This window comes from Zosterops lateralis (genome assembly GCF_965231275.1).
Source record: "Zosterops lateralis genome assembly, chromosome: Z".
Taxonomy (NCBI): domain Eukaryota; kingdom Metazoa; phylum Chordata; class Aves; order Passeriformes; family Zosteropidae; genus Zosterops; species Zosterops lateralis.
The window spans coordinates 7888567-7908837 of record NC_139800.1 but is presented as its reverse complement, the minus strand read 5'-3'; the positions used below and the strand labels follow the sequence as shown (position 1 = coordinate 7908837).

Here is a 20271-nt window from a genome sequence, read left to right as displayed (position 1 = left end):
TTTAAGCAAGTTGTCACTCCATTTACATGGTGCTCTCTAGATTTTAGGGAAAATTTGAAAAGAAGTGAGGCCCAAGTATATTTTGTCTCCTTTTTATTTTCACTTTTATACAAAAAAATGTCTGACATAGTCACATCAATGAGAACAAAGCTGCGGTGTGCACACTGACAACAAAAATCATATACGGATTTAAAATATATTGTTTTACTGTTTGCAATAGCAATGTTAGTTTGCTTTTACTTCTTAAATATCCCCAACACCTAATTGCTGCGCTTGAAATTCTTGAAAGTCCTCTGGGATGGTATCTGAAAACAGGAAAATATGCAAAAGTTTAGTCTCTTCTGACAAAATTAAGGAGCACTTAAATTACCCACCTACTCTCTTTTTAGGTAACATGCTTCTCTTTTGTTTACATATTAAGAATGAACATGGCATGTTTTCAGTTTCAGCTGTATACTACTGGAAAACACGAAGAGGCCAACAAGCTAGAGAGTGGTACAGTGCCAGCTCACAAAGGAGTACTATCAATCTTCAAATTACATATCTCTGAAAACTTTGTGGCTAGCACTCTTAAATTTTTATCAGTAAACACTGACCAGAAAGACAAGAGAAGTGCTTGTCTTGCTCTGCATGCCAGACATATTTGTAGCGTCAGTATTTCTCATGTATCCTAATTCAGCTTCCCTGTGATGGTTTCCCAGGGCCACAAGAAGGGACAAAAAGTATTAACCTCAGGACCAATAGCAACTGGCATAACGACTTGAGACTTGGACAAGGCAGCTGGAGATGGGTCAATGTCATAAGAGCAGCTACAGTGCTGTCTGAAGCTTTATTTGCAGTCTGCTTTTGCCAGATCCCAGAACATTTTATCTGGAAAGCCACAAAGAACCACAGAGTTAAAGCTGCAGCCAGCAATGGAGTCACAGCAACAAAGCTCAACTGCATGACCTCAGTTTCACTCTGATTATTTCCACCCTGACGCAGGGGGGCTAGCTCTAAACTCAACAAAAGGATGTGTATAAACACACAGTATGTAGGAACAGGAGATAAGTCCTTTGCTTTTTGTTGAGCACTTTTAAAAGGCTTGAAATTCCTTTCAAGCCTTTTCTGTGTAATGTAGGAACTTCTCTGATATGAAAACTGAGATACTGTGGGACTTCAGAGTCTTTTTGAGTGGGTTTCATTGACTTCATGTAGCTCCTGCAGCAACATCACTTGTCTGCTCACTGCCATGTAAGTGTGACTCAGTGGCAGCTTTGATACATAATTTCTGGAAAACCACAATACTGTTGAAAACAAGAAGTAATTTTTATTTGTAAGCACTTCTGTCTAGAAGTTCCCTGTTTAACTGTGACCTCCAAGAGCTAGCCTAAGTGTACTAAGTGTCCAAGTACCAGAGTCCATCAGCATAACACGCCACAGAATGGCCATGTCCCCTGCAGTCCTGGGCTGGGATTCTTGGATCCATAGAAAGCAGACAAGGAAACTATTCCAACTTGGCTGGTAGAATATTTTCCAAAGGCTAGGTGGATGTTGAGAGGAGGAGGGGAAACCTCTTCAGCCCCAGTTCAAGTTACCTGAACTGCTGCTGGGACAGAAGTACCCTAAAATCATCAGCTTCTGTGTGAGTGCTGAAAGTTTGAGTTATTCTGTATAGTGGATGATCAGGGTTAAGCTAAAAGGCTCTTGCCCCAAAAGAAGTGAGCCAGCATGCTCCCACAGAATCAGGAGCATTCCTACATGGCAGGAAAGCATCTTATGATCTTGTCCCCCCACACACAGGACCAGCCAGCCAGTACACAAGTGACAGTGATGCCTGATGCCTGAGCTCACTGGCTCTCCAGGTGTATTTCACCTTGTATTCAAAGCTCAAGGCATCTACATACGATGACATCAGTGTATTTATTGTATGTGTACAGCTCTCACAGTCAGTTGGCTTTATATAGCATTCCTAATTCTCTGATGACATCTATTCTCCTCAGATGGCACATTCTCTGTAGCAGAGTGACTGCTCTGGGAGGAGCAGCCGTAAGGTGCTAGTTCCTGTCTGGCTGGGCTGCGGTGTGCTGCTGGTGTCAGGGGAGGCATTTCACAGCTGTGAATAACTTGTAAAGGAAGGGCAAAGGAAAGAATGCTAAGAGGCTTAAATCCAACAGCCTTACTACTGGTTCTTCATTGTCACTTGCTAGTTTTTAGCTAAAATGGTGTAAGAGCAACTTTACCATTGCAGCGATATTTCAGGTTGGACCAAATAATGTTTTCCTGAGAGAAGCAGAAAACTCCAAGCCGTCCTCCACGCATCGTGGTGTCTATAGTTACACCAGAGTCTGCCACTAGCTCAGAGCCTTCATAAAATCTTGCCCTTAATGAAAGCAAACAGAAGCTCTATTAGGTCTTTTCTAAGGCTGCAACATTCCTGAAAGTAATGTTGTTTTCCATGGAGACTCTATTGTTGGACATGCTATCCCTCCCATCTAGCTCAGGGTAGAAAAAGCAGTTAAGGAGTTAAGGTAGCTCCTTGTATGCTGGGAACTGGAGCAATGCTGCATGCTGGCAAGAGCCAGACAAGGGAGGGGTTTTTGAGGGGATTTTACATATCCTAAAAAAGCTTTGGAATGTTTTTTTCTTTTTTCTGCAGTCAGTCCATCTGAGTGCTTTAGCTCTTGAAATTTTCCACAGTCAACAGTGATAGGAGAACCTGACTAGATCAATTGAAGAAGGCTAGGTGGATATTGTCTTGCACAGTTTGAGGTTTGAAGCAGAACTTTTTTTTTCTGTAATAGGAAGTTTCAAACAAACCACTGGGATCTTAAACTTGTCTGTGAGATTTCTTTAAAAATGTGATTATGATTAACTTCAGGAACTGGAGTTTTGCTGACCTAGCATCTTCTTGTTAGAAAACCCATCAGCAAATTCCCAAATAGCCCTGTGAAAGCTGTGCCCCACCAGCTTCCCAGTGTGTGCTCTGTGTTGAGGGCTTGAGCAGCTGGATCCAGCTGAGCTGTTTGTTGCAGTACTGCCCACATCAAGTCCTCAGCCTATGGGATAGTGGGTAAATGACCTAGAGGTGGATGAGCCTGGAGGGCTCTGTTGTGGATGAGGATAGTGCTGATACATTTATGCATATGAGAAAAGAGCAAATGGTGAACGGGATGAAAGTTCCTGTGTCTTTTCATAAAATAAGAATATATAACATGCATTACAAAGCTTTGACAAACTTTCTGACTATATGCTGAGTAATCTCAAATCTATCACATGAGGATAATTACTTGTTAGTTAGAATCACAACTTTTAAGTGGAAAACTTTTATTCTGTTATCACAGAATACATAAATGAACTATCCCAATTCCAACAAAAATACTCTAAAGTATCAAAATTAAGAAAATTTGAAATACATTGCTTTTCAGATAAGTGGCCAGCAGTAGCTTGGAAAACAAGGTATTAAAGCCAGAAAAGAGCTCATCAGAGTACGACACTGTTAAAAGAGACAGATGGTCCATACAAAGAGGTTTAATTACAATGGTCTAGGAAAAGAGCTGCAGGCTGAATTCCAAAAGCCTAATTTGTTACAAGGCTTCATCAGTACAAAGCCCAGACATAATACACATTCTCAGGTTATCATCTGAATCAGGTGTTGAGAAATTACAGTTTAGACAGACGTGTATCTGTACTCATCTTCTCTGTCTTTTCATCTCTTACCTGATGTAACCAATCTGAGGTCTGTGCTGCAGGAACCAGCGATAGGACACTTTGTCTTTCCACCCTACATTTCGGGGGTCCTTCCACAGCAGCCTGACCTGGCCATTGGTGTCCCCTGTGTGCCAGAGGGAGTTGCGGAGGTGCTCGCCAGGGCCTGTCTTGGATTTCACAGCCTGCAAAAATACAATTTCCCAACAATGACCACAGAGAAAAATCACTTTCAGGAGCCAACTTTTTTTTTTTTTTTTAGTGAGGAGCAGGTCTGTAGAAGCGTCCTCTCTGCTGCTAACAGGCCCCTAAATTCTGTTCTACAGCCGCAGCCACTGCCTACATGGACAAAGCGACCAGGGGGTACCTGGACAAAGGAAAAGGAGGCAATCTGACCAGTCAGGGTCAGAGCACAATCACTGCAGAGACTAAATGCTCCAGCTGATCAGAAACACAAGATGAAATTCCTTAAAAAACAGTGCTATTAAAAGGGCTGTGTGGCAGCTGCCTGATGACCCTTTTGACAGCAGCTGCCAAGAGAGAATAGCAGTCGGGCAGCAGAGCTGACACACAGTGCTGGGGCTTGGCTGATGCATGGCACGATGACCTATCATGGCCAGCACAAGGCCAAGAGGGCACAGCCAGGCTGCAGTGAGCCCTGTGTCCTCAGTTAGAAGCCTCCACCAGTACCTTCAGCTGGATGCCGGGCTCTGCAACAGCTCGGAAGGGAGTGGCTTGCCAGTACGTCTGTTCCGTCTGTTTCCACATTACGACGTAAAAGCTCGAGCTGTCCTGATAGCCAAAAATAAAGCCAGCATAGTCGTCATCTGTCACTGTGTTCACGTGGAAAGTGCCCTCAAAGTCGACTCCGTTAAAAGCCGTGTAACCTAAGGGTACACATGAGTTAAAAACCGTTCTGCACAGCACATGTTCATATTCTGTGCATTTTCTGCTGTGTAACTTGAATCTCAGAAGAGGCTACATACCAACAGCAAGGCCAGGATCACTGTTCATAGTCTGCACAATTTCCATCCCCTGTAAGGATAAATTTGGGGTGGTTAGCATGTGTGGCAAGCTGGATTAGCTAAGCCTGACAGCCTTTTCTGGTCTCCCTCTAGCACCTCCTTCATCCCTCTCTTCTGTTTGCTCACAACATATCTGTGACACTTGTAGCTCTGAACTAAAATCAGTAAGAACTATAATTGAATAGTAATGTTTCAGCTGCTTGCATAGCCTGAGTAGCTGAGGGAGCAATTTGTCAGTTTTTCTAGTGCAGAATTCATCATACTGGTATTTTGATACTTTCTTTCCCTACCACAATTTTCTGAAAATCTGAATCTGGCCAAAACTGGGGTACAGGGGAAGAGGGTTGTGGGAGGAAGAGAGCTTTTCCTAGGCTTGGCTCATACAGTTGGATCACAGAGTTCAGGATTAAACTGACTGCCAGGACTAGGTTAAGGAAGATGTATGCATCCTAACTGGCTTGGCAGAGACTTTTGCAATGGGAAAAAACTGCCTGTTCCCTGTGACTCATAACACATTAGCCTCCTGAAGGCCAAAATTTGTTAGCATAAATAAGTTACTGGACTCCATATAGGAGAACTGGAGTGCTGCATCCAGCTCTGGAGTACCAGCAAAGGAGGACATGGACTTGCTCCAACAAGTCCAGAGGAGGCCACAAAGATGATCACAGGGATGGAGCACCTCTGCTATGAAGATGGGCTGAGACAATCAGATTTTTTCAGCCTGGAAAACAGAAGGCTTTGGGGTGACCTAATTGGCCTTCCAGTACTTGAAGGCAGCCTACCAGAAAGATGGAGAGGGATATTTTACCAAGAGCATGCAGTGATAGGACAAGGAGTGATGGTTTCAAAGTAAGAGCAAGTAGGTTTAGATTAGGTATGAGGAAAAAAAATGTTACTGTGTGGGTTGTGAGGCATTGGAACAGATTGCCCAGAGACAACCCCAAACCTGGAAGTGTTCAAGGCTGGCTGGAGCTCCCAGAAACCTGGTCTAGTGATGCATGTCCCTGCTCATGGCAGGTTGGGGTTGTAATGAGATGACCTTTGTAGTCTCTTCCAACCCAAACCACCTATGATTCTATGAAATGCTCTGTTATTTAGCATGTCAGAATTTTAAATTATGGTAAGGATTAATGAAACTTGTTTGCTACAGAAATATTTCAACAGGGTAACACGTCTGCCTTCTGGCAGCAGTGAAATTCACCCAGAATAAGTTGGCCAGCATGTAGCTGTTTTAGATTATTAGGAACATCAATTTTGATAGCTTGGAGGCTATCAAAATAAAAATTCCTTTATTATTACTCCTGAAAATAGTCTACTAACCAACAGCTTCCACTTTTCATGTCTACCAGAGGTCCAGCAATTACAGAGGCAATTTTATTGTGGTTTTCAAATGATTCTCAGACAGGTAAGAAAGACCAAGTGTATTTTTACCTGGTTCAGAACCACCCAGTTGGGATCAATCTGTGCATCCCCCTCTGGGTCCAACACCACCGTCTGATAAGCCCTGAAGTCTGTCAGGGTGATCTCTGCATTCTCAGGGCACACATCAATCCGGTCAATCACTGTATCCTGGTCAAAGTCAGACTCACAGACATCACCAACTCCATCACCTGAATGCATCAGAGAAAGGAAAGGAGATTCATGGTGCGGCAAGTAGTCACAGTGGCCCAACCATGGGATTAGAATGTCCAAGAAGCAGGCAGAGCATCAGCCTGCTGGCTGTAGTGCCTGAGAAAGTGCCTCTGTTTTGGCTAAAGGGCCCCTGAGTGCTGCTGTTGCTCCTGGGATGAGTGTATGCATTGGTAATGACTCTGTGGCATCCTGGTGCACACAGCCTGGAGATGAATGTGAGAGTCAGAATGGCTCCTAAAGGCCCATCTTACCATTATCATCTTCCTGCCCTGGGTTGGGGACCAGCCTGCAGTTGTCAGGGCCCGGGGGCAGGAGGTCGGGAATGCCATCATTATCATCATCATCATCACACTCATCACCCAACCCGTCCTTATCTGTGTCCAGCTGGGAGCTGTTAATGATGGTAGGGCAGTTGTCTGTGCTGTCCTGGTGCCCATCACCATCGCTGCAAGCACAGAAACAAAAAAGAAATGGTATGCCAACATCAGCCCCTGCCTATGCACAGGGAACAGCACAGACACTTGAGGGGGAAACAAAGCAGTGCCAGCTCTGCAGCTGGAAGCAGACCAGTGGGAACACAACCTGTTGTTGCTCAGGTGGCTGAACTGCAAGGAGAGCAGGAACAAAGAGACTCAGATAAGATAAGGTGGCAGGAAAGCAAAGACCAAGCCAGGTGCTATAAAAACTCTCAGGGAAAAGAAAAATAAGCCTTACATGGTGTGGGGAAACATACTGGAGCCCAATCAACATCCATTCCTAAAGGGTATGTAAGGCACATCCAACCAGTGCAGTGTCACCAATCAAGAGGCACTCAGGAGAGAGCAAGAGCAGGATACCTTCTGTCTCTTTTCTAAGACATGCACATGTGCACATATGTCTTGGTGCTCATGAACATCCAGGTGTGAGTGTGAATGAAACTTCATGAGAGACTCTGCTTGAGCACCTGAAATCAGACTTATTTGAAAACAAACACTCTTCTCACCCTCCATCATAGCAAGTTTTCTGTGGTGGACTTGGTGTTGCTACGTTAGTGCTTAGACTCAGTGGTCTTGAAGGTGTTTTCCAAGCTGAATGATTGCCATTCTGAAGGGGAAATATGCAGTAAGAAATACAGGAGAAGGTCTGTAGCTCTCTGTAGGCACAGGGACACAGACTGCAGAAGAGGGTTCAAGAACTTAATGGGAAGGCTACATAACTTCTCCATCCCAACTGTGCATCCCTGAAAAAAAACTGCCTGAAGTGTGATGTGTTTTGTTATGCACACCAAAACCAAATTGCTTTTTAGCAATGTTTTCCTTTAGTAGTTTCTTATTAGCACAGGCAGAGCAGAAGTGACCTGCAGCCAAATTAAGGTCATGCTATGGCTATTAGATAGGAATATTCCCAAACACCTCCCCGTGCTTAAGAAATGTGCTTTAATTTTAGGTCAGAGTAATCAATGTTTGCACAATATTGAGATAAAATGCAATAAGCACCACGCATGTGTATCTACTGCAAGGTTAAGCGTGCTTCACACAGGAAATGCTTGACATACATTAGTGAGTTTTATGGGGGGGGGGAAGCCATTTTTAAAACAGGAAAAATAACAAAGACATATAAATTTAAGAGTAAAATACGGATGGTCTTGGCAGCTACTGGCCCAAGATTGGGAATGCTGCCTGCAGAGACAGGCAAGTGGGCACCCTGCAGGTCTCTTTGCAGAGAGCAGCACCCACCACCAAGAGCCCTGGGGTGAAAAGCTGTACATGTCAGTGGCTGATGAAATGCTGTGACAGCACAGGATTTATCATTTCTGTTGTCTCTTGTTGTAAATGAGGTGCATATGGGAGGGGACCTGCCATCCCTTAAGCTGGTTATGCAGAAGCTGCTTCCAGAAAAGCGATGGGATTTGTCATGGGATGTGCTCTGTGAATGCCCAAGCCATATGATAGCCATAGATGGAGGATCCTTGCCAGTCTTGCTGTGCTAAAGCAAAGTGGTTGCTCTGCAAGTGTTTTACACTTGATAATAAAATTTTGTTTCTGCAACACTAGGTTCTTAAGGAAGAACATAGAACCCTTAACTGTGAAATTTCTGCTAAGGAAACAGAGACATAAAACAGGAATGAAAAAATAAAAAAAAAGGAAAGACATTTTCTCACTAAGAAGCTCTGAGCAGTGGTCTGGGTTTTACAGCCAGAGAACTGCTTCCACAGGAATGTTACTTCCACAGAAACTCAGAAGAAGCCTGTGTGAATGGCTATAAGGGTGAAGGCTCTGTAAATGTACTACCATAGGGAAGTGAACAAACAAGGCTAATAAATCCTAACCCTGTTTTTGAAATAACATCTCTCTGGAATTATATCCAGACTAGCCTCACGGATTACAGCTCTCCAGGAATCAGCAGCATGCTTCAGCTCAGGACTAGCCTCTCTTACAGCATACCTGTCCTGATTGGTGTCACAGGAATCTCCAACCAAGTCATTGTCAACATCCGACTGCAAAAGGAACAGACAAAGTTGCAGTATCAGCACTCAAGAGCATCTATTTAAATTGCAGAATTAAATCAAAACACAACCAAATAAAATACAATTGAAGTAGAAGCACGAAAAGGCACTTATTTTACAGAATATATTTTCTATCTTGCATCATCCATCTAACCAAAAATTCAGTTTTATACAAAAAAAAAGACAGTGAATAAACACAGTTGAACTTGATTGAAGAGTTCAAGCAAGATTCCGCTACAACTGAAAATAAGTATTCTTTATTTCTAGCCAAGGTTTATTTCTTAAGCATCTTTAAAAATCTACCATGTTTTTCTATAGTTTCCAATATTTTTCATTAGTCATGGGAGTTGAAATCAGAATTCCAACATATGAAAAGTTACAATGACTTCTCACCTAGGACCACTAACAGTTTTGATAAATAAGGACACCAGGATTTTTGTCCTGATTAAGGAAATATCAGGTGTAACTAAATCACACCCCTGTGTGGAGTCTGGCATTGAACTCTGTGGAGGCCATTTCAGAGCATGAGAGTAGAAGATACATGCTGAGCAGAGGTCTTAACAACATCCCAAACTGAGAGAGTACAACTGGTGGCTCCCCTTTCTCACATTAGAACAGTCAGGTCTGTAAAACTCTCCTGAATACCTAGATATATACTATACTATATTATCCAGGAAATACACTTTATAATTAAAATATAAACACTGTGGCTGCATAGGTTGCCTCATTCTCTTGCACCTTTTTAGGCTTCAGCAGTCCTTCTCCCTAAACAAGAATAATTTTTCCTTCTGTGAGCTAACCTGGTTTGGGTTGCTGATTGTAGGGCAACTGTCACAAGCATCACCAACACCATCATTATCTGTGTCCTCCTGGTCTTCATTGGGGATCCTCTGACAATTATCCAAAAGGTTCTTAACACCTAGAGTAAAGTAGATTGTGTGTTAAAGACAATTCCCATATTTGTCCATACTGGACAATATAAACATTGAAACAGTAAAGACACTATTCCTTTTCAGCTATTACTTAATCCTGCAATGAAATTACAAGCCTGAACAGTAAATCTTTCTTATGTGTGCATCACTCATTTAATAGTAATTAGGAACATCTTGCTAAAGAACAGCTTTAGCAAGCTTTAGCTTTGTCCACCACATCACACCCTTTAATTATACACAATTCATTCTATCCTGTTCCTGTATCACAACTTACAGGATGGGACATTTCATTTTTTAAATTACATTTGAAAGGTTGTGATTTTTTCACTTCAAACCTCCTACAGCAAAGAAAATAATATGTTACATAGCTCTTGGGTACCAGTGACCAGCAGCAGCTGGATGTTCTGGAATGTTTGTACCTTTAAGGAAATGCTGAATGATAACAACCTTAACTTCTACATGAAACATGGCTTGGTTTCTCTGTTACAGTGTACAGTGCTTGCAATGCAGGCTAAGATATGTATTAACTAAATTAAAAGGATTAAAAACACAGGTTTCATGAAGAAAGAATATGTGTTACAGCTGGTGACATGAAATGTGCGGCACTCTCTGAGCAAATTTGAATGACATCAGAGAAGCTGAAAGTGAAAAATCACCAACCATCTCCATCCATGTCATCATCACAAGCATCTCCTTTCCCATCACCATCTGTGTCCCTCTGGTCATTATTCAGGACATTACGGCAATTGTCACAAGCATCTCCGAATATATCTTGGTCACTGTTTCTCTGGTTAACATTGGGAACCAAAACACAGTTATCCTGCAAGAGACAGAGAATCAGACATCAGTCAGGCCATGAATCTTTAATTTCTACTTTAATTGATTTGTAAAACTCTTGTATTTATTTCCACTTCCAAAAAAAAAAAAAAAAAAAAAAAACCAAAAAAAACACAAAACAAAACAAAAAACAAAAAACAAAAAACAAAAAAAAAAACCACACACACACACAAAACAAACAAACAAACAAACAAACAAACAAAAAAACCACCAAAAAACCACCAAACCAACCCAAAACAACAAAATAGTGTGAGCAGTTTTGATATTTTGTCAGTATTAGCTCTGGATCAGATTTCACTTGCTCCCTCAAAGCTCTGCTTTGAAGCACACTGTGGGAACCCTAATCACAAATACCCAGTACCATAAGGCTTTACTTATGACCTTGCTTTCTGATTCTCATTTTGCAGAGGTGCATGGTGAGGAACCTGTTTTGGTACCCGAGCTTTCTCACATGGTCTTTCTCAAAAGCTGCAGTTCAAAGACTCTGTCAAGGTTTGCAGTGAAAGGACATTGCCCCCTTCTGGTATATACTAGCTGGAAACTGGGGAAAGAACCTCTTTATGCAAAAAAATACTGGGTTTTGCTTAGTTTTGATGGGTTTGTTTGTTTCAAGCAAGCTGCTATTGACTTTTAAAGTCCACTAGAAGGTATATGGAGAAAATTTTATTTCCAGGTAGTATAAAATTTCTACACCTATCTAGCACACCCATGACCTCATCCTATTGCTCACAGAGAAGAACAGCAGAGACAGAAACTGTGACGAAGTTACTTGATTATGAAGGTGCTGAACCTACAAATAGATTTACAGTTGTAGGAGGATTTAATGTTTTCATTTTAGAACATTAATAAAACCAGCTGATTTAAGCTAGCAGAATTTAGCATGGAAAACAGTCTGAGACAGACCTTCTGTGACTGCTAGTCCATCCCAGACCTTCTGTGACTGCTAGTTTCCCCTAGCTCCAGGTGGACATTTGTACTCTGGATAACATATTCTTGTTGACTTGGAAGCACATTAAGCAGTATCAGTTAATAATCTTAATATAGAACAAGTGGGCTTGAGAGAATACAGGGTGAAAACAAAACAGCTTTTCCAATCTGAATGTATCCTCTAATATATTCTGCTGTGTGCTGCATGGAAACCTCTTCTGCTTTGAGGACAGGATTCAAAGCTCTTTCAAGTTACTGGCAAGACACACATTCATTTATGTGGGTTTTGGATCGCTGACGAAATGTGTTGCTCTTAAAATGCAAGTAATGTTCCTGAAGGTCATGCTGTGGGACAGTGACAGAAGGACACAAGCTCTATACACAAAAAGCTCTAGAATTAAAAGATAAAAGGTAGAAATAGAGGATACATAGGTAGGATTTAAGGCTGTGTGGTTTAAATCTTGTAAGAACGAGGATTATATAAAAGAAAATGACAGGATTTAAGGGGCCACTGACAGTGAGGGGTATATAACAATCTCTGGCAAACAGATATGAGTCATATTTCAGAATCACTTCCCATTGCAGCAACGGGGAATCCTGTTTGCACAGACCCCTGCATCCTGAGCTATACACAGCACCTGCTCATTGGGAATGCCATCTCCATCTGCATCATCATCACAGGCATCTCCAATCCCATCACCATCAGCATCTTCTTGTCCAGAGTTTGGGACAAATCTGCAATTGTCCTGGACAAAAAAGGAGGTAAGTCTGGTGTTCTATAGGTAAACTGGATGCCTTCATAATTTAAATTACTTTTTTCTATTATTAATCAATTGGAAATTAATTATCAAACTAAATAGAATTCAATAACCTGAATAAAAGATTAATACATTGAGTCATGTTTCTTATAGTCTTCCTCTTTATCCCTTCATGCTCTGAATTATTATAGAATTAAGAAAGTATTTCTTACCTTTCTGCAGTTTTCAGCAGAGCATGAGAGTTCTTCATTAGGGTAGCCATCAATGTCAACATCTTTTCCACAAATATAACCATCACCAGCCCAGCCAATGCCACACTATCAATAAAACATCATAGTAGTACTATCAAAAGCTTAATGAATCACTTTAGAAATATTCAAGAAGGAAAACTCACACCAGTCTTGAAAACAGCAGCTTATGGAAGTCCTGGCCAGATGCTGAAGCACAATGAGATACAGAGAGCTTGAAACAAAGGTTTTCTCTCCACTTGGAAAGATGCTGCAGTATATCCAGACTTAGAAAGAGCTACAACTTGCTGTCAACTGGAATGTGTGCCTGCCACTCCCAATTATTTCAGTTGTAGCTATAGATTTCTTACAGACCCTGGCCAGAAACTAATTTTGGCTCCTCACTGGCAGGTTGAGTAAAAGAAAAGAGGAGACCTAGGTAGAGTATGCACCCAGCATCTTGGCAAGGGGCACATGGTTAGATGGGATGACTGTGTTTTGTTTAATATCTCAAGAACATATTTGCAACTAGAGGAAGTTTTAAGAGAAAACTGTGTTGGCAATTACTAAGTTTGCATCTGCAAAACAAATGCATCTGCACACAAGTTTCTCCTAGCCAGATAAATTATTGCTGTTTCAAACCAACGCATCATGTGTGTTGAAGATGTACACAAAGAACTGCATGTCGTAATCTGGCCTTCCCTTAAAACCAGGGCTTGCCTACTACAAGTATCTAGGCATCTTCCCATTACAGCATGGACTTAAAATATCCTGGAGTATTTGTCTTTGAGACACATGTACTTAAAAATGAGACCAAAGCAAGAGCTGGCAAAAGCATGCACTGTATCCAAATTTAGGGCACAGGATTAGTCTCTCGCTTTCTGTTGCAAGATGGAAAAACTAAGTTATATACTTCAGTATACTCTTAGTATATGTTTGTATGTTCATATGCTACTTCTGCTCCTCTGCTTCCATAGCTGGTAAGCACAGTGCAGCCTCCCTGTGCCTGGAATCTGTTATGTCAGCTTAAAAAACATTGTCTCTATCAGCCAGCAAATACAGGCATGTTGGCTATGCAGAGAGGATCCTTACAGCTATGTAGCTGAGCACATAGGAGGAATTTGTCCTTGTGATGTTTTCTGTAGAGTGACACTTGACAGTCGCTTCTGAGGAGACTACAGAAAGTCTACAAAAGTAATTCCTAAAGATCTAATTACACAGACACAGTGAATACGATACATAAACATGTCTGCTTTACAGACATGTGGCAAGAACAAAACAACTGCAAGCCAGTTTTCACAGCTGGTCTTGGCCAGTGTGCCACAATTGGTAAAACATCCAACTGTATAAAATGACCACAAAGCCTTTCTCATCTCCAGCCTAAAAAAGGCTGGATTTCACTGTAAAAATGCATGAATGGATGGACTCACAATACATGACACCTCTCCTCTCCTCTCCTCAATACAACGGGCATGGATGCTGCATGGATTGAGGGCTCGATTCCTACAGCTCCGTTCAGCCTGGCATCCCCTGATTTGGTCTCCTGTATATCCTGCTTTGCACTGGCCACAGTGGTAAGACCCCTGTAAGAACAAAAAGTCACCAGCCAGCCTTTATTAATGGTACTTTTTTCCTTTTTAAAGCAAGCACAAGAGCAAGATTCAAGTCATACTGTTTATGCCATGCAAGTGTAGTTTTTCATCCACTGAGGCCTCTTGTACTGTGAACAAACTTTATTTTCTACAGGAAAATGGTGTTTGGCTCTGAGAATGCATGCTGGAAAACATAGTCAACTCTTGCCTGTTTAGACCAGTGTTTTGTTAAGCCAGAGAAAACTAAAGTAGCAGCAAAAGCTTCTTCATGATGCCTTGTCCTTGCCAGCATCACCCTGCACTGCTTCCAGGAGGCTGAAACTTTGTGCTGAGACTCTAAGCAGCAGCTGATTAATCAGGCTGGATGATCTTTTTTCACTGTAAAGCACACCTGTCAGTTTATCTAAAGGCAACTGGACACAAATTTTAATCAAAGAGAGACAAGAAAGTTCATCATGTCTTTGTCCTGTTTTATTTGTTAAGCTAAAATGTTTTTAAGCGAATTTGAATCAAATCTTTTTCTTCTGAAAAAGATTCTGTATCTGAAGGCACAGCCATCCTCATTTACACTGCAGTAAGAACATCTATGTAAGTTTTTGCTACAGTTAACCATGACACCTGCATATGTATTTCATATGTATTATTCTCTCATGTAAACGAACACAAAGAAGCTAAACAAAGGAATCTCATTATGTGCTGGGCCAATCACCATATAAGATATAAACAGATAAATGCTGATAAAGTGAGGTCCTCTTTAGGCATCCAGTGTGGCTTTTGTCTCTGTCTCACATTCTTGTAGACCTGTAACTTAAGACATAAAAGTTGATTGAGAACAATCTTTTTATCTTATGGAGAATAATTAGTTTTTGTCATGTCAAGGGACAGAAACGGGCAGATCTCTGATAGACGTGTACCATTGGTGAAATGGAGGTGCTTCATAAAACTTCACTCTTCGTGTACAAAGTCTGTTGGAAGAACTGTCAGAACTATTGTAGTCCACCATCATAGAGAAATCTACTTACTGCTCAGATGGGCATTACTTTTTTTCCCCTATTCCTAAAATTCGTTACAAATTTTAACTCTGTTCTGTCTGCATATTTTCAGGATGAAGATGAAAATAAACAGATGACTGAAGAGTAAAATAATCCCTGGGCCTTGCAAATGGTATGGCTTATTTAAAACACAGCAGCCTGTGCACTTTATCCTAATGGATGACAGGGTAGTATCTTCTGGAGTCTGCTGAATTTCCTTGGTATATTTTGTCCTATATCAAGCTGTGGTATGCATTAAAATAGCCTCTAAGGCAGCATTTCCAGACCAGACTGTTTCTGAAGGGATAAAGGATTAGAAATCCCACACTGCTCTGTTTTGACAGATGGCAGGACACTTGGTGCCTGCCCTCTGCAGACAGGGCCTGATGGCTTCCCAAAGAGGTTGCATGTCTAGTCATGCAGCAAGATAAAAAAGGTGACAATAAATGCCCTAGATATCAAAAAAAAGATACAAACATCCTGAACAGTGAAAGCAGCCCTGGAAAACAAGCTTATTCTCAAGGAAAGCTAATGCTTAATACAAATGGTAGCCTCAGCAGTACCTTGCTGCAGAAAGGACCACCTTTATACCTGAAGGATACTTTTGATCTTTCTCCTGCTATGAAGAAAGCCTGTGGCATGTACAGGACAATCAGGGGATCAGGCCCAGCCAGCACAGATTTATGAAAGGCAGGTCCTGCTTGTTCTGTAACAGGGTGACCTGCTCAGTGGATGAGCCTCTGACACCATTTCCCACAGCAATCCCCTGGGGAAACTGGCAGCTGATGCTTTGGGCAGATAGACTGTTCACTGGTAAAAAACTGCCTGGATGTCTGGGCCCAGAGAGTGGTGGGGAGTGGAGTTACATCCAGCTGGTGGCCAGACACAGGTGCTGCTCCCCAAGGCAACTCCACAGGCTGGGGCAGAGTGGCTGGAAAGGACCTGGGGGTGCTGGTGACAGTGACTGAACATGAGGCAGGGTGTGCCCAGGGGGCCAAGGCCAATGGCATCCTGGGCTGGATCAGCAATGGTGTGGGCAGCAGGAGCAGGGCAGGGATTGTCCCCCTGCGCTGGGCACACCTCAAATCCTGTGTTGAGTTTTGGGCTCTTCACTACAAGAAAGTCATTGAGGTGCTGGAATGAGTCCAGAGAATGACAACAAAACTGGTGAAGGGTCTGGAGCACAGGTCCTGTGAAGAGTGGCCAAGGGAGCTGGGGGTGTTCAGCCTGGAGAAAAAGAGGCTCAGGGGAGACCTCATCCCTCTGCAAGTACCAAATAGGATGCTATAGGTGGGTAGTGCTCAGTTTTTTCTCCCAAGAAATAAGTGATAGGACAAGACGAAATGGCCTCAGATCCTCATGCCCTCTCAGGTCAGGAAAGATTAAGATTGAATATTAGCAATAATTTGTTTACACAAATGATTGTCAAGCATTGAAACAGGCTGCCCAGGGAAGTGGTGGACTCAGTATTCTTACTGAGTGTGGATGTGGCAGTTGGGAAAATGGTTAGTGGTGGGATTGTTAGTGCTGTGTTAAGAGTTGGACTTGGCCTTAAGGGTCTTTTCTATCATAAATGATTCTTTGACCATGTGATTCTATGTCCAACTTCCTTCATAGCACTAAAGTGGTTGTATGTCCTTTTTATTGCATCCTAACATCTTTCAAACAATTTTTACTTCTCCTATGCTTGCTCTCCTGGGTTTAAAATCTATGGGTATTAACAGTCTTGTACCAATTGCAGCTCTCTTTGTTTCCATTTATTTACAGGGATAGCTGTTACTATATGCATAACTCCTATAAAGAGAGCAGCCAGGGGAACAGCTTGTTGCAGCAGTTCTCAGGAAGCAGGAGATACTGGAAACAGAGGTTTAATCTTTCAAAGGAGGTTTCTTGCAATAACATACCCATAAAAACACATCACTGGATAGAATGGAGAGAAAAGCTTCTGCTCTACAGAGAAAGTGATAAGGATACAATTCAGATGGATGTGTTCATGACAAATCAAATACGGAATTTTTTTTACTATTGACTAGGAGAAGAGGATTTATTTGATTTATAAGAAGACAATTTGATTTATAAGAAGACAAATAAAAATTTGTATTATTAATTGCTCTTTCATCAGACCCATAAATCCAATCCTAGCCTCATGGAATTTTGAAACAATTGATTTTTTAAAGGCATAAATGAAAAGACGCTTACCAAAGTATTTATGCAATGGGAATTCGGAACACAGAGTCCAAGCCCTCCATTCTGACATTCATCAATATCTAAGCAGACCTAGCAATAAACCAAATCCACAAATAATAAAAATTATGTCAGACTGAAGAAACAACACCACAGTTTAAGACTTGAAAAGAGATGAAGCCTCTCCTGAAACTGCTCTCAGAATGTCACAGACATATCCATTTCAACTGGTCTGGTTCACCCAGAAGAGTTTACACAGAACCTGTCTAGGGTGTTTTCAGAAATATGAAAAAAATTTACAGTATTAAAGGCCTTTTTAATAATTTTGTTCCTAGTTCAAAGCCAGTTTACAGAAATCAACAGAGCCTGCTGAAGTTGATCAGAGATTCTTACAAAGATAATGATTTTTTTTCTTGTCTCTATACTCTACAAGAGTATTAGATTGTTAATACTCCCATTAAACCTATGCAAACACAATTCAGATCTCTGAAATGCTGAGCTCTGCCTAACAGCATAAGGCAATTATGGAATGACTGAAAAATAAATACAGTGCAATACAGATGCACTGCTACTATAAAACCAGCACCTTGCAATGGAAGTTGTCACGGAGGTGCCACCACTCACCTGCTTATTGCTCTTGGCATAGCTGAGTCCTACCCCTTGCACAGTTTGTCCCGTGTATCCTGGAGGACAGGTCTCACATCGGAAACCCGGAGCTGTGTTCACACAGAGCACCCCAGGGAAGCAAGGGTTGTAACGACACTGCAGAGGAAAAACAAACCAACCACATGTTTGTGCTTCAGTAATTAACATCCAGGCTCTGGCTGTGTGTACACACCTCTTGCCAAAGGCAATGCTACATGCAACACATGTATGTCCTCAGTTCAGAGAGGGCTTAGAGAGGAAACCGTCTCTGCAGGTATTTCTGATCTCAGTGAGTCTTCAGCTAAATTTAAATAATATTTGCAACCTTCCCTTACAGCCTGTAGTTGATGTCCTAAACTCTCATCCTGAATCCTTCCCTTAGCTGGGCAGATTCAGATCCCTTGGAGGCTGAAAGGCTCCTGGAAGGCTCCAGACCACAATATCAGGAAAGCCACATAACTTCAAGCCTCCAAACAACCCTTCTAATGTGTTTTGTAGACACAGAAATGGCAGCAGCATTTTCCTTCATTTATATTTGGAAAAATCTCATAGCCAGAAGGAATCCAAACATAAGCCAGATAAGCAGGAATGTATCAGTGGCATCCACACATTTCTAGACTGGAGGCCCACAGGCAATCCTTGGAACTTCTCCCAAAATATCACATGTCCACAGAATCACCCTTGGCCTGCAGGCACCATTCACTTCATTGCCTTATGCAGTTTTACAAAACAGCTGTGACCAATTTCACTGCTCTTGTGGGTGCCAGTTTGGGAAACACATCCTGCACTGCTGCCTTTTCAACATCAACACTAGCTGCTAAGTAATGTTTATAAGAATACCAAAAACATCAACGTGCCATCTCACTGCCCACGGCTCAAAGACAACAATAAATGAGAAACGTGAAAAATAAATACTAAAGAGTTTTTCAAAAATGCCTTTTTTTCCTCCTTCCATCACTAACAGAACAGCATCTGCAAGATGGAGGGAGAACAAACCTGACAATATCCACCTACAAGAGTCATACAGCTTGTAACCAAACACACACACACAAGAAGCAAGAAAAGTCATGATTAATTTCCAAGTGTGTTCGACAGAAAGATTTGTTTATGGTACGTCAATCAGTAAGATAAGGAAAACCTCAATCCTAGGACAGACATTTTGTGCTTCCTTATTTCCTGTGGATTTCTTATTTTAGGCAGCAGAGGGCACGCAAACTACACAGCACACCGAGCAGAGCTGCAGATCCCAAGATAATGGGCACCAGAATACCAAAGTAATGTCTTCAAACTGGTAATGAATTAGGGAGCATACTGCAGAGATGCTAACAACCTCAGGAAAGATTATGGCAGCTCTTAGCGAGGAATCTTCCAGACTTGTCTTTATCAGATTTTGTACAATAATTTCTTTTAAATGACTATTATTAGGAAGTACAGAGATAGTTCATTCATAAAAGGCTTTTAAAAAATAAACCAAAACCAACAAAAAAAACTTTCCTGCATATCAGCTAACTCAGGAAAACAAGTAATATGACACATCCCCTCTCACTGCACAATTCAAAATTATTGCCATTTATGGCTTCTTTATTTCTCCCTGTGCAAATCTGAGTAAAAATCCATCTGATTAAATAGGTATTTGCTGGTGAACAAAATTGTTCCTGGTAAGGTGGCACTTTAATGGCAGTGTCCACATAAAGAATTCATAATAAACAAGACTGTATTTCTATGACACGATTTTGGCAAAAATTCCTTGCTGTTTCTAATGTGAAAGCAGGTCTGTCATGTGGAATGGTGGCAGGAAGATGAAGGTACCTGAATCTCCACTGATCAGAGCCTGACTGCTAACAGAGAACGACTGTTATATCAAGACATCAAAAACCAGTCTCTGTTTCTTTTTCCACCACTGCTGTAATGGGTAGAGTTGCTCCAGTCCTGAAAATGGCAGGGAGGAGATTATTGCCGTGCTTTGTCTGAGTCTGAAAATAACTCAGGAGGTGAAACCCATCCGAACTGGCAGGCTCCACCTAGGCTGGCTTGAGCCTCACACCATGCCTGTCTGTAGCACCAAACATGTACCACAGCTGTCTTGGATCCATCACTTGCATTCACATTTCAGAGCTTCTCCTCCATTTTTTGTGCCTTCTGTTGCAGCAGACACAGTTCATGCCACGTAAGGCAAAACAAGAGACATTGCCAACGCCTCAGGAAACCAACTCACTTTCTCTCCCCAGTGTTTTTCACAGGCAGGTGTAAGGGACAATCACAACCTCACCTGATGGTCTACAGGAGGGAGTAAATCAAAAGAGCAGTCA

General features: G+C 41.8%; 1 protein-coding gene across 1 annotated transcript in view; it reads right to left on the bottom strand.

Annotated features, from left to right (window-relative positions):
* Positions 1-243: 243 nt before the first annotated feature.
* Positions 244-20271, bottom strand: part of THBS4 (thrombospondin 4) — a gene marked incomplete at both ends in the record, with an annotated part of 39958 nt that continues 19930 nt past the window's right edge. The window contains 15 exons of the mRNA XM_083884308.1: positions 244-305; positions 2223-2362; positions 3700-3872; positions 4378-4574; positions 4674-4722; positions 6144-6322; positions 6596-6789; positions 8768-8820; positions 9630-9748; positions 10422-10581; positions 12164-12271; positions 12496-12600; positions 13941-14093; positions 17333-17410; positions 17942-18079. Coding sequence (XP_083740434.1) covers positions 244-305; positions 2223-2362; positions 3700-3872; positions 4378-4574; positions 4674-4722; positions 6144-6322; positions 6596-6789; positions 8768-8820; positions 9630-9748; positions 10422-10581; positions 12164-12271; positions 12496-12600; positions 13941-14093; positions 17333-17410; positions 17942-18079 — 1908 coding nt within the window. The remainder of the gene's footprint in view (positions 306-2222; positions 2363-3699; positions 3873-4377; positions 4575-4673; positions 4723-6143; positions 6323-6595; positions 6790-8767; positions 8821-9629; positions 9749-10421; positions 10582-12163; positions 12272-12495; positions 12601-13940; positions 14094-17332; positions 17411-17941; positions 18080-20271) is intronic.